Source organism: Lipophrys pholis (genome assembly GCF_963383615.2).
Source record: "Lipophrys pholis genome assembly, chromosome: 17".
Classification (NCBI taxonomy): domain Eukaryota; kingdom Metazoa; phylum Chordata; class Actinopteri; order Blenniiformes; family Blenniidae; genus Lipophrys; species Lipophrys pholis.
In genome coordinates, this window is record NC_137643.1 from 13,785,593 (window position 1) to 13,801,656 (window position 16,064).

The 16,064-nt window shown below is 41.4% G+C and overlaps 1 protein-coding gene across 1 annotated transcript in view; it reads right to left on the bottom strand.

Annotated features, from left to right (window-relative positions):
* The window catches only part of slc25a13 (solute carrier family 25 member 13), a 46,685-nt gene extending 30,979 nt beyond the window's left edge, over nucleotides 1–15,706 (bottom strand). The window contains exons 1-5 of the mRNA XM_080484397.1: nucleotides 15,614–15,706; nucleotides 13,725–13,778; nucleotides 13,430–13,572; nucleotides 7,789–7,904; nucleotides 4,058–4,197 (exon numbers count right to left, since the gene is read on the bottom strand). Coding sequence (XP_080340523.1) covers nucleotides 4,058–4,197; nucleotides 7,789–7,904; nucleotides 13,430–13,572; nucleotides 13,725–13,778; nucleotides 15,614–15,625 — 465 coding nt within the window. The 5' untranslated portion in view covers nucleotides 15,626–15,706. The remainder of the gene's footprint in view (nucleotides 1–4,057; nucleotides 4,198–7,788; nucleotides 7,905–13,429; nucleotides 13,573–13,724; nucleotides 13,779–15,613) is intronic.
* Nucleotides 15,707–16,064: the final 358 nt, after the last annotated feature.

A 16,064-nucleotide genomic window follows, 5' to 3' on the forward strand; every position in this document is an offset into this window, starting at 1 on the left:
CAGCCATTATCGGTACCTGCAACCACAAGTCTACAGAGAGATGCTGTAAACAAACCGCTGCTGTCGGAGCTTCCTAAGCGTGTCAGCAAGGAGACACATAAATGGCAAAGGACGAAGACAACACAGGACAACAAAAATCAACACAGCATCACCATGAAAATACTGCCAGATAGAACTCACCGCTTCGGCTCCTCACTCTTTTTAAGTTAGAAAAATAAGTCAAACAAAACAAACAAACAAACAAAAAGCACAAAATTAAATTAAGTATATATTTAAGCAAGTATGTTTAAATTTTGGAATTACAAAACATAAATGCCTGTTATTAGCTTCAAAAACATGAAGATGTATTGTTTTGTCCTTTGTGTTTATGTTAATCTGAAAGTCTGTAAGCTGTAAACCTTTGGGTACATGTGCAGTTCGGGTTAAGTATGAATAGAATGGGTTAAATGTAGAGAACTCCCCAAAAGGGATCAATAAAGTATACTTACTTACAAGCAACTTCATTGTCTGCTGATATTGAATGTATCCAACAATGACTCTATTTTTCAAGCGCATACACAGCTGGTCGGTTGATTCAAATATGATAGATTATCAGAGATGTATAGATGTAATACGGACAATAGGGCTGAAAAATCACGTGTATTTATTACATATACAAGCTGATAAACATCCTAAGGCATAGAAATGATAGATCGAGTGGAGAATGTGGTGCACAATCCTGTTAGAGACAATGTTTTCTTAAAGTAAGTACTGCCGAGGAGTTTGAGCACAACAAACAAGTTCAAAATAAAAGATAATCAATTTGTTCAAGAAGAATAGGCTTTTTTTCCCAAGCCACACATGTGGGACAAAACACACTGCTGGAACACTGATTAAATCCCGAACATGTATGGCACTATTCAATTGATTGATTCAGATGTTATTGTTGTAAATGGAACTCTAAAAAAGTGGTATTACCACAACACAAAACCCTATGAGACTATGACTTATTGTTGTGTTGAATTTGAGTGATATTTCTCTGACAGCATAACTGATCGAACTCTAAATTCAAGGCGCCCAAGAGAAACGACTGGGGAAGAGTGACATTTACACAAAGCTGAGTGGAGACCGGAGGGGAGTAAGAATAGACATTGCAACAAAAGAGCCAGATTTGCAAAAAAAACAGCAAATGTAGCAGCCATGTGTCAGTATCACCTATGAACACAGCAGGAGCCGTGGAGAGTGTATGAGTGAGTGGAAACCAAGGAAATGAAGAGAGGGACACATGTAAACACTTCCAAAGTAAATAAGGTGAGATATTTTGGTGTCAGCATCCTCGGTATCGTGACTCACTTCTGCAGTTGGTTGTGAGTAGGTCAAAACACTTTGGTGAGTGGAAAGGGGAGAGGAATATCTAAAATCTAAACAAGACAATGAAGTGAGGAAGCGACTTCGCAGCGTGTGCATGACATTGTGCATATCTTTACGGTGGGAGCCTTCATTTGCGTGTCGGTGTCCATCTGTAAATGAAGAAAAACATTAGATCCCAGTTCTATGGAGAAGTCAGCAGCCTGAAAAGCCACACGCCAACCACACACTGCAACAAAACAACCGTGGCGCAGGCATTGGAGAAGTTTACAGTTTCAGCCTCCTGAAATCCTAACCTGTTGCAACTGAATGAGTGCTTCGGGAACATGGTTTTTATTTGAGTGGCGCGCAGGAGGCAGGAGACATAAAGCTGGGGGCTTAAGAGGGCCAGCAAGAGAACACCGAGGCATTCGCAGTCACTTTAATTGTCCTTGGACGAGAATAAAAACACATGACACGCCACTTCGGGTTTCTTTTGTTTGCTTTTTCTCAATGGGTATGAATCCATTCCCTCTCCTCTTCAAAGCTAAAACAATAGATTTTGCCGCAGCAAGATTGCATCCCTTTTTTCCGACCCCTGCTTCTCATCAGCACCAGGCTAAAGTTATTACAAGGAGAAACACAAGCAAAACTGTCCATTTACATGTGTGCCAGTGATGTTAAGGGCTGCCCACTGATTCTTGGTAGAGTCAAACATATAATTGGGGCTTTTAAAATGCGAGCAATGCCAACAATTCACTTTTTTTTTGAGTGCTTAGGGAAGAAGTGGGACATGTGTTGTGTCCCCTCCACGTAATTCAAGCCCTTTATTTGCCAGAATTTATAATACGAGTTACTATGTGCCACTATGTGCCACTTCTCTGGACATCGGTAATACCACTGCCAGAGACAACACTGCGCTGACAGTGCGAGCCGAGCTTTGGCCAGCGTCCACGCGTGAGACGGGAAAAATGCATGTAATTGGTGAGAATCTCTGGCTTCCATCAAGACAGTAATTGGCCAGAGAGAGCCCTTGTGAGAAATATGCGGCGCAAACGTTTTCCCCGATAATCCCATCTTGTGAGCATCTGGCAGTGGCGTGGTTACAATGGCAGAAAAACACAATAAACACATGCATGTATGGCAGGAAGTGGAGAAAATAAAGGATGGGAACCTTTTGAGGGGAAGGCAGGGTGTTAGGTTCTAAAGATATTGTCGCTCTAGTGATGTGCTGCTTGGTTTTCACAAACCAGAGGAGTTTTATAGGGACAGTGTTTGTTTAAGATGAACTAATTGACAAATATTGCAACACTGGGAAATCTTGCAATGATAAAAAAATAATAATAATTTAAATCCACTTAATGTTTCTTTTTTGCAAAGTGGTCATTGAGTCACTGGTGCAACTTTTAACACCCTGCATAAATAGGGCAATAAGATATATTTAGTAGAACTAGCAAACCTATGTAAACTTTGTTTAAATTGGGAAAAAAAATGACATAATTTTTAGCAATTTCACATAAGCGCCGTGTTGAAATATTTGTTACAAAACTTTATTAATATCGGCCAACCCCCATCAACGTTACTTACACAGTAATTACTTAAATCCCCTTTATTTCAGTCATTCTTTGAGGTATTTATCAAACGTTCTGAACAGAATGATCAAATACAGACAGCATGAGCAGGAAATGTGCATTTCATACTTGAGCAATGAGTGCGGCTGGCTGGTAGCCCGCTGCTGTGAGGAGCTGGAAACCACTGAGCGACTGACTGGGAGAGAAACGGGCATGTTGTCAATGCAAAGTACAGCAACTACTGGCCACAACGCCACACAGCTGCACCCCTGCACACACAGGCAAAAACAAAATATCCACAAATACACAAACACTGACATAAACACACAAAGCTCGCATGCTACTGCTCACACATGAAAGGAAATGAGCACGACGCAAGCTCCACACTTGGAGCGGCGTATGTGCGGAGACACCTATACGCACATACAACAATGTCCCAATATCCATGAGCGGCTGCCCACTGTGCGTAAGCCATCTGGTCTAAGTTAAGTGTAATATAAAAAGCTCATTCAGATACATGGTGAGCGTGGATGCAAACTTGGCGCGGCTCTCTCACCCGCTCCACCACCTCTCCCTGTTTAGGCCTGATTTAAGTCTAGACATCATATTGGAAAATGGCTCGCACACCACAAATACATTAGGAATATTCCAACTATTTATGGAGGCAGAAATGTGTCTCTACCTGCTAAAAGAAAAGGTAGAGGGGAGTAAGGCTCGATGTACGTCAGCTAATGGAAAACAAATGCGGAAAACCTCCAGCATACATAACCCCAGTCTTTCATTAATGACTAATACGGACAATAAGGAGGGGTGCGCTCGGGAGGGAGAGGAACAGCAAAAACACGTGTGATTGTGTGAAGGAATTAGTCCTATACGGCTTTGACATGCATCTAAAATACTAACATGACGACCGGTTTCTGTGCACGGCCTATAAGCAAAATGTGACGACATGGCAAAGCGTGCAGGTTTGTAAACTGCTCGATGCAGATTTATCAACAGTAGATATCTGAGGGAAAATAAAGAGAAGAAAGACCTCTGAAAAGAGTCGACGACAGAAAGAGAGAAGACGGCACAAAGCATGTGTTTTCACATCAGCTTGGCACGAGAAACAAAAAAAAATTAAAAATTAAAAAAAGCAGACGATCAACATAAGAACCTACCAGGAGAAACTGGGTGAACTCGCCATAGTTGAGCTGCTTGTCCCTCTGTGAGCCGAAGTGCAGGCGAATGAACTCGCAGTCCCAGTTGAAGGGGATGTGCTGGTGGATGGTGGTCTGGCTAAAGACCTGCTTCACATCCTCTGCAGAGGAGAAGAAATAACAAGATGCTCAATGAAGAGGATATTTACTTTCAATTGTTGCATAAAATCATCAGTCAAGTAATAAAACACACGTATGATATATCTCATCGGAATATTGTCATCTGTGGATTAACTATAGGCATAGTGATGGAGTGGATAGAATCCCTCCCCATTGAGGATTTTGCAGTTCTCGCTGCTTATATTTCTACAATTTCTACAATTGGCTCACACAGTCCAAAAACATGCATTTGATGTTAAATAATCACGATAAGTATTGTCCCTGGGAAGCTATTGGGATTGCTGGGATTGGCTACAGCGCCCTACTAACATGCATCGAATGAAGCTCTTTAGAAGAAGTATTGATGGTTGTACTAAGGAGTAATTATACAAGCTAACAGATGAGCAACTTTTATTCTTTATGTTTTAAACGTAGCAAAGTATTAGTAATCAATCCCATAAGATCAGGGTTGTGGAATTACTTTCACCAAGAGTGGAATATAGTTTATGGTCAAGACACACAAGTTTTTACTTTTTTCTGCTCCATATGAAATAATATCGTATTGAAAATTTGCATATTATGAATAAGTATGAAGCAACTGTTCTGCATTCGTCAAGTTTTTTTTTTTCTTGGTGTGTTTTGACTGATAGTGGTGATTCAAAGTCTAATCTTTTAAACCAGCAAAGATGGATAAACGAACTCCCACTAAAACTACTAGAGACTATTACAAAGACGTGTAATACTGAAGCAGCAATCTTCAAAATAATGGCAAAGTAGTAGACGACCATCTGACAAATGTCCAGGTTTGCCGTAGGATTCAAGCCCTCGAGCAAATGAAAGTTCTTAGAACCAAATTGACAGACGTTGAGTAAACCCACTCCGTTTGACGTCACGTCCCAATATTTGTGTCCTTGTGTGTGAAACATTGACTATTTAAATAAAAAATCTGAAAGGAATGAAGCTGCAATAAAACCATTTTTCTCCAAATCCTTAGAAATCAGAATGAAGACGAGCCCCGGTACGTTAACCGTGGATGAGTCCTTCACCTATAATAAAAGCCTCTGTAAAGATGTTCCACTTCTTTACACTGCTGTTTTCAAAACAAACCATTATTAAACATTTGTTCTTGCTTCAGCCTGTAGTTCTAATTAAGACCTAGAGCGTGCTGGCACAAAGACTTGTGAGTCAAGCCTCAACAAATCGCATGTGTTTCCTGTCTTGTGGTTAACATTAGGAATTATTTGATTTTGCGAAGAAACAAAAACATGAGAAAACGTCGACATCAATCTCCAGAACACAATTCTGTCCTGATTGAGACTTAACTTTCTCTAAATCACTCCTGAATGACACATGGCAGAACGTGTTGGAGCTGCGTAGGCTCAGTATTGAGAAGGAAAAGCCTTTTCTTCTCACTTATGTTCCTCTGCCTGAACCCTCTAAGCCTCTACAGCCAGTGGAGTAGAGAGACACTGAACATGAGTCCTAAATTACAGCCTTACTAAAGAAACAAAAACAAACCAATAGAGCGACCTGTTTCTTATTACCAAACAGGCTGTGCTGGAGGAGTGGAGAAGGGAAGGGAGGAAAGAAACTTTTCTTTTTTTGCAGACAGGGAGGGAAATAGAGCGGGAGAAAGGTGATATTTACCTCGGCTCCATCTTACCTTCTGAAGGAAGACAGCTTGTGTGTTGTTTCTTTTTTTCTTTTTTACACTTTAATGAGGCAATAAATATACAGTCTTTAATTCTTTAAAGGAGAGGCCGCTCCAGAGTGTGGCGTTTATATTATCAGCTTTTATAGACCTGTCAACACTCAGTCCTCTTTGAGCTTTTTTCTCTTTTTTGTCTTCCTGGCGGAGCTACAACATTGCATTTCATATGCCATGTTACAATTTTTATTAACTCCACATTCCACCAAATTATGCATTTATTTTTTACGTGCTAGAAATGCAGAGCCGCGTGCCGCCTGTACTCAACAGAAACTGCTCAGGTTATTATCAAATAAAAATGGCTTTACAGAAAAATGAAACAAAAAGAAATCAGAGTAAAGACATTTATTACACGAGAAAACAAATAAGGCTTTTAGTGCAACATGAGCCGTGTCTTTAATAGGTAATAAAGAAGGGGTTTTCTTAATTGTTGTGCCCTGGTGAGGCCGTTTAATCAAATGGCTGGAAAAGTAATTTTTAAAAAAAACAAGTGCCGGCGAAATAGAGAGAATTCTGTTATGCATCACAATAAAGTAACTTTGACAACTCCATAATCTCAGTCATAAGTTATTTGCTTTGGGTGAAATGCTAGCCCGATGCAAGTGGCAGACACTGCCGTCAGTGTTTGCGCATTGCCTGATGTGTGTTATGTTTTTCAGGCAATTTTCCACTTGTACGCAGATCTCATAACTCACAGGCTTTGGGTTATTCATTAACCTTTGGGAGACGCAGAAAAACAGGAGACCTTTTAATTGCCACCAAGACAACGTCACTCTAATTGATCCTTTTAAATATGAAAATTTACATATGTGCATATATAATCACCCGCAATGATCTTGCACCCTGTCGACAGCAACAATTAAAATGAAATTCACTAACTCTTCCATGTTTGCGAGCGGGATGTGTGCAGCGCATTTCAAATCAAGCCTAATGCGCCAACGCCTCGTACACCTACAGAAGGCTGGCATTAGACTTGTTTAAATCAATTAGGCAAATGTGAAATGAGCAACGGGTACAAATGTCTTCCCTCTTTCACCTCAGAGCTTCCAGGCTTCAGGGTAATGGTGCCAATCATGCACACACATGGCCGCCCACCCCTACCTCCGTCGTCATCAGCATCCTTTAGCTACCACCAACTCCTCTGCACCTCCAAACCTCATCTCATCATGGCAGATAAGACACTACACCGCAGTGTTTTTGTTTGTGGAAACCACCGGCGACAGGTGAGATGAGCTTAGGTCTGGCCTGTGCATGAATAAAACAGGACTTTAGGAAAAAACTTTGATAGGGGAACTTTCCAGTGTTCTGCCTCAATAAGTCTTTGTTAACTGTCAATAGCACGGCGATCGATGCCGCGTTCAGCGAACTTTAATTTCAGTTAAACTGATTATATTAGGTACGAACCATTTGACAAATTGTCTCTTCTGTTTAGAATGCACCTGATTGCTTTTGGTTCAAGTTCAGAAACTATTGAAAAGAAAATCAATTTAAAAAAAAAAAAAAAAGCAGTGAGTGTTACTTCAGAGTAGCTAATTTAAACATTCTCCACATGGAGTTATTTTAGTGTCGTTTTAGGACGAGAGAATGTGTGTCAACAGAAAGATTTAGAAAGAAGACAGAAGGTTAAATTATATTCTCGACAGAAATATGATTAAAACACTCAGTAACAGTGGATCTAATTGTAAAAAAAAAAACACCATGTTTTCAGGAAGAGCAAAACACAAGGCATAATGACCACAATAGCATTATTTCAAAACGTGCATTACAATAATTTTCATTTTCACAAACACCTACAGTAGTCACTCCTTGCATGCAAACATTTCGATGAGAAGCTATACGTGCAGAATCCACTCTGAAGCTGTGAATTACAGGCAGAGCTACTTACCAAAAGTGGTCACTCCATTTCCTGCCTTATCAAACAGCAGGAAGGCGACCATGAAGAGGGAGTCTGGGGCGCACAGCACTGACTCGAACGCCACAAACTCCTGAAAGGAGATTAGGCTGGAGGAGAGAAGGACGGACAGAAAGAGGAGAAGTAGAACTGTAAAAAGACAGATACAGCCTGTTATCTGAGCTCATTCCTTACTGTGGTGATCGCGTTTAATGTTCCCTGTATAAATATTTCACAAGCTACACATGCGATCGTCAAGTCTTTGATATTCGATTAGGCATAATGAAGACTCGAACCAAAATTACACCAATGAAATGAAAATAGTGAATAAAGAAACAAGTTATTTTAACACTGCATTAAACTACAGACTCAATTGTAATTACAGCCACACAGTGGCAAACCAGCACACTGAGACAACCTATCAATCTGCGCAACACGTAATATGAGCAGCCTTTTATCCAGTAGTCTGTTTTTCCATATGCAATGTCATAAACTCATCGAGTGTGACAGCAAAAAAATAAAACATTTTAAAAAGCTCAGTGTGTGTTCCCGGCCTGAGCTGGCAGCTGGTACAGAGAGGTCCAAGTCTACACTAAAAAAAAGGAGAGAGCCGGAGAGAGAGAGACACACACACACACACACACACACACACACACACACACACACACACACACACACACACACACACACACACACACACACACACACACACACACACACACACACACACACACACACACACACACACACACACACACACACACACACACACACACACACACACACACAAAGCATCACATTTTAGTGTGCCATTTTAAACAAGCAGACAGGTATTGTGAGGAAGGAAAGACAATTGAATTCAATATAAACGGAATGTATGACGATGGTGAAAATGGCAAAGGTTTGAAATATATGCTCAACTTTATCTTAACTTAAAAGTTGAAGTTCACTTCCTGATGTCCTCCCATTTCTTAGTGTTGTTGAATACGTGGATCTCCTGATTCTGCACAGTAGCACAAATGTCCGCACACACGATCAACAACAAAAAGAGTAAACATAGTGTGAACTCATTGAGAGTCGTCCCCCCCCCCCCCCCCCCGAGGATCCTGCAGTGCAGAACTGGACCACGCAGTCTAGCCTTTATTTAGGCCCTGGTTCAGTTGCCATAAGACCATTATGAATTTCACAAATGGATCTGATAATTACAGGAGGGGTCAGTGCTAATGAGCGGTCCCCGAGCATCCATCTATTAAACCTATTTTAATTCCAGAGAGGGGGAGTGTGGTGAAGAGGAGGAGGGGGTAAGCAATGATTACATTTTCCTGGTTTCTCTAATTAATAATGTTACTGTTGAAATGCAGATGTATTTGTTTGTCATCAGTTTTGCTCGTGGGCGCAATGTATTTGTCCAAGCTTGTATCCAGAGAAACTGTATAGAACAAACGAAGGGAAGTAGAATAGACAAAGTTACTGCTCATTTAAATACACTAGGGAGAATTCACCATTTTTAAATTCAATATATATACTCTATAAAGCTGAGCTTATATTACCAGGTATGAAACGTTCTGAATGGGCTTCAGGAGGCAAAGCAGTGAATACAAAAGGCCCAGATTAATACCTGCTTTCAATAAAAAGACATACTGCACACTCCAACGATGGCATAGGTGCAGTTATAGAAATGTGTGTTGAAAAGGGGCTGCGGGGGAACAAAATGAAGTGGAAAAGGAATAAAAGTGAACATACAGTTCAAGTCAGCGGCAAACAAAATCAGCTGTCATTGTTTCAAAGGCAAGCCTAATTGTTTTATTAACTAAGCGGGTAGTTCTTAAGAGCAGGGCCCTGCTGATGGCAAGTAGGTGGGAAGGGGGCACAAAAGTGCACTGCTGCGACTGTGGATCCAGTGTTAAAAACAAAGACCGTTGCTGCTCACGCCGCTGGAATATTATCAAACTCTCCAGCAAAGATCATTCCGATGTGGCATATACAATGAAATTATACCAAAGAGAGGCCAATAAAGGAGTTTAGAGCAGGTACAGACTGCATAGCCCACATGATTCCGAATAAAACCCAGGGGAAAAAAAAAATCATATTTTCTTTCTCCTTTCTAATGCGAATCAATTTACATGTACGCTGGTCGTCCTGTCTGTGTTTGCCCAGACATTGGATAATCAGCATATGAGTGTAACTGAGAGGACTGTTGATCACGGAGAGATTGGACGATGGTTTAGATCGGGGTTAAGTCCAGACGAGATCCAGGGGGCATCTCCAAAACACAGACGAGAAACATTCCACGTACTTGCGAGCATCCACACACAAACTCTGAAGCCGGGGATGAAGCTTATGATGGTTGATTAGCAGCGCCATGACGGCTGCAAAATGATTACCATGAGAAGGAAGGGGGAAGCCGTCGTCTTTTGCAACGCAGACGCAGCCCCAATGAGACACTCAATAATCAAATCAGCCGACAGCATCTCCCAACCATCAACTGCTGTGGCACGTGTCCAGGGCTGCCCGATCCATGTTTGCAGCCCGGGATGAACTTCTGAGACAAGGAGAATATGATACTGTGCCATGGCATCTTCCTTTGCTTACTTTGCTGCACAGGATTTGTTCGGTGCTTAAACAGGAATATACATATCCATGACATGGAACAGACAGGGTGGTAACCATTTTGGCCAAGGAATCATGGTAATCAGGGTATAAGTGGAGTTTTAAAGTGATATTTATTCTATTGGATAAAATAAATCATATAATGTAAAGAAGGCCATAGTACAAAAGCAAACGTGGACAAGCATTGTGGGCTTCTATGAATCTTCTACAGGTCAAAAGCTGATAATAACATCTCTCATTGCTGTGGTAACAGTAATACTTAACACAAGGCAATTTCTTTTTATAGATGGGAGTTGGGAGTCATACTTTAATTTCAATTTGAAATACTTATAGAAGAGGTGGGTGCTTCCCCCGTCACTCTTAGTAAATTGCACCATCAAAGAGAAATTACAAGACGTTGTGTGGATGACAAATAAAATAGACATTTGTTTTAATACAGTTACAATATAGTGCAGTTAAACCCATCTCTGTTAAATCTGACATACATGTGTTTCCATGCCATCTTCATCACACAGCGTTGACCTCTGTCTGCTCTTTGAGGCCATTTCAACACATTCATGTGGACCAAAATCCAAGTAACACAAATGCATAGTGTTGCTTCGGCCCGGCTGATAGAAAGACAGCTCTCCCAGGCTGATAGTAATGGGAAAGAGAGGCCTCGAGGGGTTTCAATAATCCCCTGTCCCCGGCATCTTAGTATCGTTACTGACAGCTATCCACCCACCCTGAGCGTGCTTGCTCACAGATATACGCAAACAACCCCCCCCCCTCCAAAAAGAGAGAAAAAAAACCACACATACACAGGTGAATTGTAGCTGCCAGTATCTGGTCTACTCTAAGAGTGGACACCCACTAGTCCGAGTCCAGAATGCCCACAGCAGCAGGCAGACTGCTATTTTCCCAGCACGCTCCCTTAACAAAGTTTTTTTTTCTTTTTTCCAACCCCCAAGAGTCTATGGAGGAAAGAGGGTTTTTCTTCACACTTGAACAGATGCTTCTATCAAAATATCAGAGGGAAGAAGTCAGAGAGAGAGAGGCTGAGTCTGAAAAACCCCAAAAGAAATGGAGGGAGCTCAGAGTGCATTATAATATGTAAAGGAAGTTTATGATCAGAGGGGAGGAATGTAAAGAAAGGCGTCCATGAATAGGCCACGTAGAAGAAGAAAATCTTTATACCATCTTGTAGTTGTGTGTGTCAGCACACACCAACAAAAGCGTTTGAGCATTTCCACCCTCCAGAGCTCCATCTCTCTATCTCTCCTCATCAATCCATCTATCTGTCTTTCCGTCTCACCGGGAGCAGCACAAATAAGAGGGAGAAAAGTGATTTCCACATAACAGATTGTTAGGACTGTCACTATATCCGCTGATTTACACAGTCACAGAGGGGGAGGCAGACAAATGCATTTTCACTGTTTACATCGCCCCGCACACACAAACCCAGCCAATCACACACTCGCTCTGAAACACACACTGGCATCCAAGTAAAAAAAAATAAAAATTCTCACAGATAGACTCCCAACACAATAGTAAGCGAGCGTGCTCTCTGCCACCCGACCCCCTGCTAAATCTATTACCCCAGACTCATCTCACTGAAATGGAGCCCTACCTGGCAAATACAGCAGCAGGCGCACTAGTTTCAAACACACTGCACTCATATAGCAACCAGAAAGTGCTGCTGGCGAGCGGATTTGCATGAGACAGGCTGAGCTGGATGGAAATGCAGCTTCTAAAGTGGTTTGTTTTGTCTTGCTTCTCATTCTTTTCATGAGGCTTGCACGACTGAAAAACAATGCGTTTGTGTTTTTCAGCTGGAACTGACGCGGCTGGTGTTTCCATATCTCTGCTTTCTATATCTTCTTGTTTTGCATTTTGGAGAGATATCTACACAGTAATCTTCCTGACTGTTTGTCTCATCAAATTATTTATGAATCAGGTGGAAAAGCACTTCACAACACTAGTATGCGCACAATAACGCTTTTTTTTTTTTATTTTAATAGTGTGGACTGTAAACTACAAACAAAAAGACAAAGAATCGCATCACAACTGAGGTCTAAACATTATTTGTGAGAAAGCAGTTTTTTTTCTCAAAATGACTTTTTTCTGTTTCGCCCCTGTATCATTTCCATTGCCCTTCACAAAACTGAAATGAGGTTTAGATACAAAGCCTGGGCCATGGGTTCCTAATAGATTTACCCTGATGCCACGGCCACCATTTATCCTGCTCCAAAGCCGCACAATGCAACGGAGTGCTCCTGAATAGCATGGCCAATTACAGTGTGTGTGTGTGTGTGTGTGTCTTTTTCAAATCCCGAAACCCCCACCACTCCATCTCACCATCCCCACACGCACACACACACACACCCAAGCCCTAAAGCAGCTGTAATAACATGGAACTACGCAACCATGTGGTGCACTTTGCTCTTTGTAGAAGCCCAGGTGGTTACCATGGCGATGTGGGTTGTTTTAAAAAAAAAAAAAATCTTTTTTGACTTACCCTAACATTTTATTACCTATCATTATGTATCATTAAATACATACATATTAATGTAAAAACCAGGGATGGAGGGGATGGAGGGGGGGGCTAAGTGTGAAATTGGGGGTGTATCTACAAAGAAAGGAACACCTGAAAGGAGCATCTGCGGTTTGATGTCCCTTTGCAATATAATTCATGTATGTAACATCCCTCTGTGCATTTTTTGCAACAAAGAATTAAGTCTACATTTGTTTATAAAATGCTAAATAACACTACGATAGTAGTCACACAGGATTAAAGAGATACTTCATCTATATGACAATAATTTAATGCCTGGATGCATCTCTTTTTCACTCTCAGGCCAGCAGCAAACAGTAATGAAGATTATAATTTTGTCACAGTACCTTATATAATGCATCCTGAAAACAGGAATATGTGAGTATTTCCTCATAGATCCAAAGATAATAGAAAGATTTTATGTTTACCTTCATGCCAAAGGTATGCGAGAGGTCAAAAAATCTAAAAAAAATTGAAAAATGTAACACCCACCCATCTTTCTTCTGGTCCACCACTCCAGCAAGCAGCTTTGTGGCCTCGTCCGACAAACGGATGTCGATGTGAGCATGGAGGAAGCGGCTCACAAAGTCCTGCGGCGACATGAAGTGCTCATCATTCTTCTTTACGCTGGCATACTGTAAAGAGGAATAACAGAAGGACACACGCTGAGCTTTAGAACTTCATAAAGGAACAAGAAACAAACATTAATCGAATGGCGGCAGAAATGCCTGTTTGATAAGAGGAGAAACACAAAAGGAAAAACAGAACAGTACAAGTAAAATCCCACCTTCTCAAAGATGGCTCTCAGCTCGACTGGGTCGGCCCGCCGAGGCAGAACTGCCTGCAAAACAATGAGTGAACAGTTTGTGACATGTAAACACAGTCACCCTCTTTGTATCGATACTTACAGTCAACCCGGTGGGTTTTGGTGTCTCGTTTGAGCACCGTTGTGGCATTCACCACACTTTAAAAACTTGCCTGAAATGTTTTAAATGAAATGGAAAAATAAACTTTGGGGCAGTATTCACCGAATGTTTGATTAAAAAATAACACCAGTTTACTCAAAAAAGAAGGAAATGCCAGGGAAACTACTACTCGCAAATATATCTGTACAATCTAACGGAATCCATTTTACTCCAAGTTCGTTTCTGAGGTTCTAGTTGGCTGTGGTGAAGCTGGGCTCCACTTCTTTACAGATGTTCCTGTCCCCTTCCAGTATGTTATTTGATGGGCCAAAACACTTCTAACTCTCAGGAAACTCAGCTCAACAACACAATAAACTAAAGCCTAAAAACTAAGATATAGGTCAAATAAATTCGGTGTTATTACTTTACAAAATCACCTTTGTGTATTACAAGATTTTGGCAGAACCACCAGTAGAGAAGGTCCAGGGATCACAGGAGAACCTGCCCCCCCCCCCAAGTTCTGAGTCATGTCAATCCCCGTGTAATGTTGCCAGGCACCATCATCTTATTAAAGAAGATTAAAGTCAAAACCTCAAAGTACATTGAACTTAACTGTTACACTACGTGAAAATTGGCTATTCTAAATTATGTTTATTGTTTTGCACCATTTATGAATCTTAGGATGCTGATGACTGGGTTGCTATAGAACTAGATGTTAAAGCTTGATATGAGTTCTTGCAAGGCCAAAGAGAAGAAAACATGCACACCCTGTTCCACACACCCCCAAAAAAAGATAAATATGAGTAAGTTATAAAAAGAAAAATACATACAAGATCTGAAAAATGCATTCGTTTATTTCCACTCAATCATTTACATATGCAACCATGTTTATTTGATAGATGGAAATTCAGTTTCATGTGTGGCTCTGAAGGTTAGGCTTGCACGGACACATATTGTATCCAAATTACATCCCATGTATAAAGAGCCTAACCTGCCTTATTTACATGAACTTTGTCCTGAACATCCCACAAAGTACATTAAAAACTCTGTCATGATAGGAAACTATGTTTTGCTGCTATATAAATAATAAAAAAATTTAAAAGTAATTGCAGGTATGCTGTATGCAATTAGAGAAGACTTATCAGTCAGATAAAATAACTTCATTGGAAGAAACCTTTGATTCTGACATCATGACTGCTGAAGGTGTTATTTCGTTGGGATGTTACACCTTTGCATCAGTCCTTCACTGTACAGGTAAGTGGTTTTGTATAGGCATACTTTAGAAAGTGTTTGGCTGGTTTTGTCTCTCAGTTCATCTCCTCCTGAGCTCCTACAGGTAGTTCATGACATGTAGCACCGTGCTAACCAAGGTTAGGTTAATGACACCTGTTTATGAGCTTTAACTTAACTGGATATGGGGCCTGAACAAGGTTGTTTTAAAAGAAAGGAAAAGAGGGAGGAGGGGGGGGGGGGGGGGGCACCATTGGTGCATTTTGCATCATTATTCAAACGACGGGTCAAGCAGGTTCAGAAAGCAGAGAAGACTTCTGATCATTAACTAGCTAACCAGTGACACTAAAGCCTCAATGTCATTGCCGTGTGGACACACTGGTAAACTCGGATACATCCTCTTAGCAGCTAACAAGTACGGAGCGAGCCCGGGGGAGAGGGGGGGGGCTCCGCAGGAGACACAGCCGCGACCGAGCAGGGTCGCGGGCGGGGAGAGAGCTCCCCTCTACAAGCTGAGGAGAACTTTCCGCCGCTCACTTACCTTCGCCGCCATGCCTAAAGCTCGCTGACTGACTTGCCACACAGGTCGCTCCGCTCACTTCCTGCTGCGTGACCACGTTCCCATGGAGATCACGCGCCGCTGCAGTGAAAGGAGGATGTAAGCGGATCAGCTGTGCACGTGGTGCGGACGGAGGGCGCGACAGGGCAGCTGGTGAGGCTTGTAGTGGATGTCACAGCCATTCATTGATCTGATGTGGAGGGTGTCAGGAAGGCTTTCTGGAGTTTTGTGATGTCAGGGTGAAATGAAAAAAGGGATGGAATAATCACATTTATAAAAATCACATTTGTTAAAAGAATTGCTGGGAAAATAGTAAAAAATTTAGGAATTGCTATGTGAAATCAAGTCTGCCAACTCTCATGCATTTGACTGTAAATTCCAGTTATCACACCACATATCTTTTCCCTATATCAATGACCAAAAAAATACCATA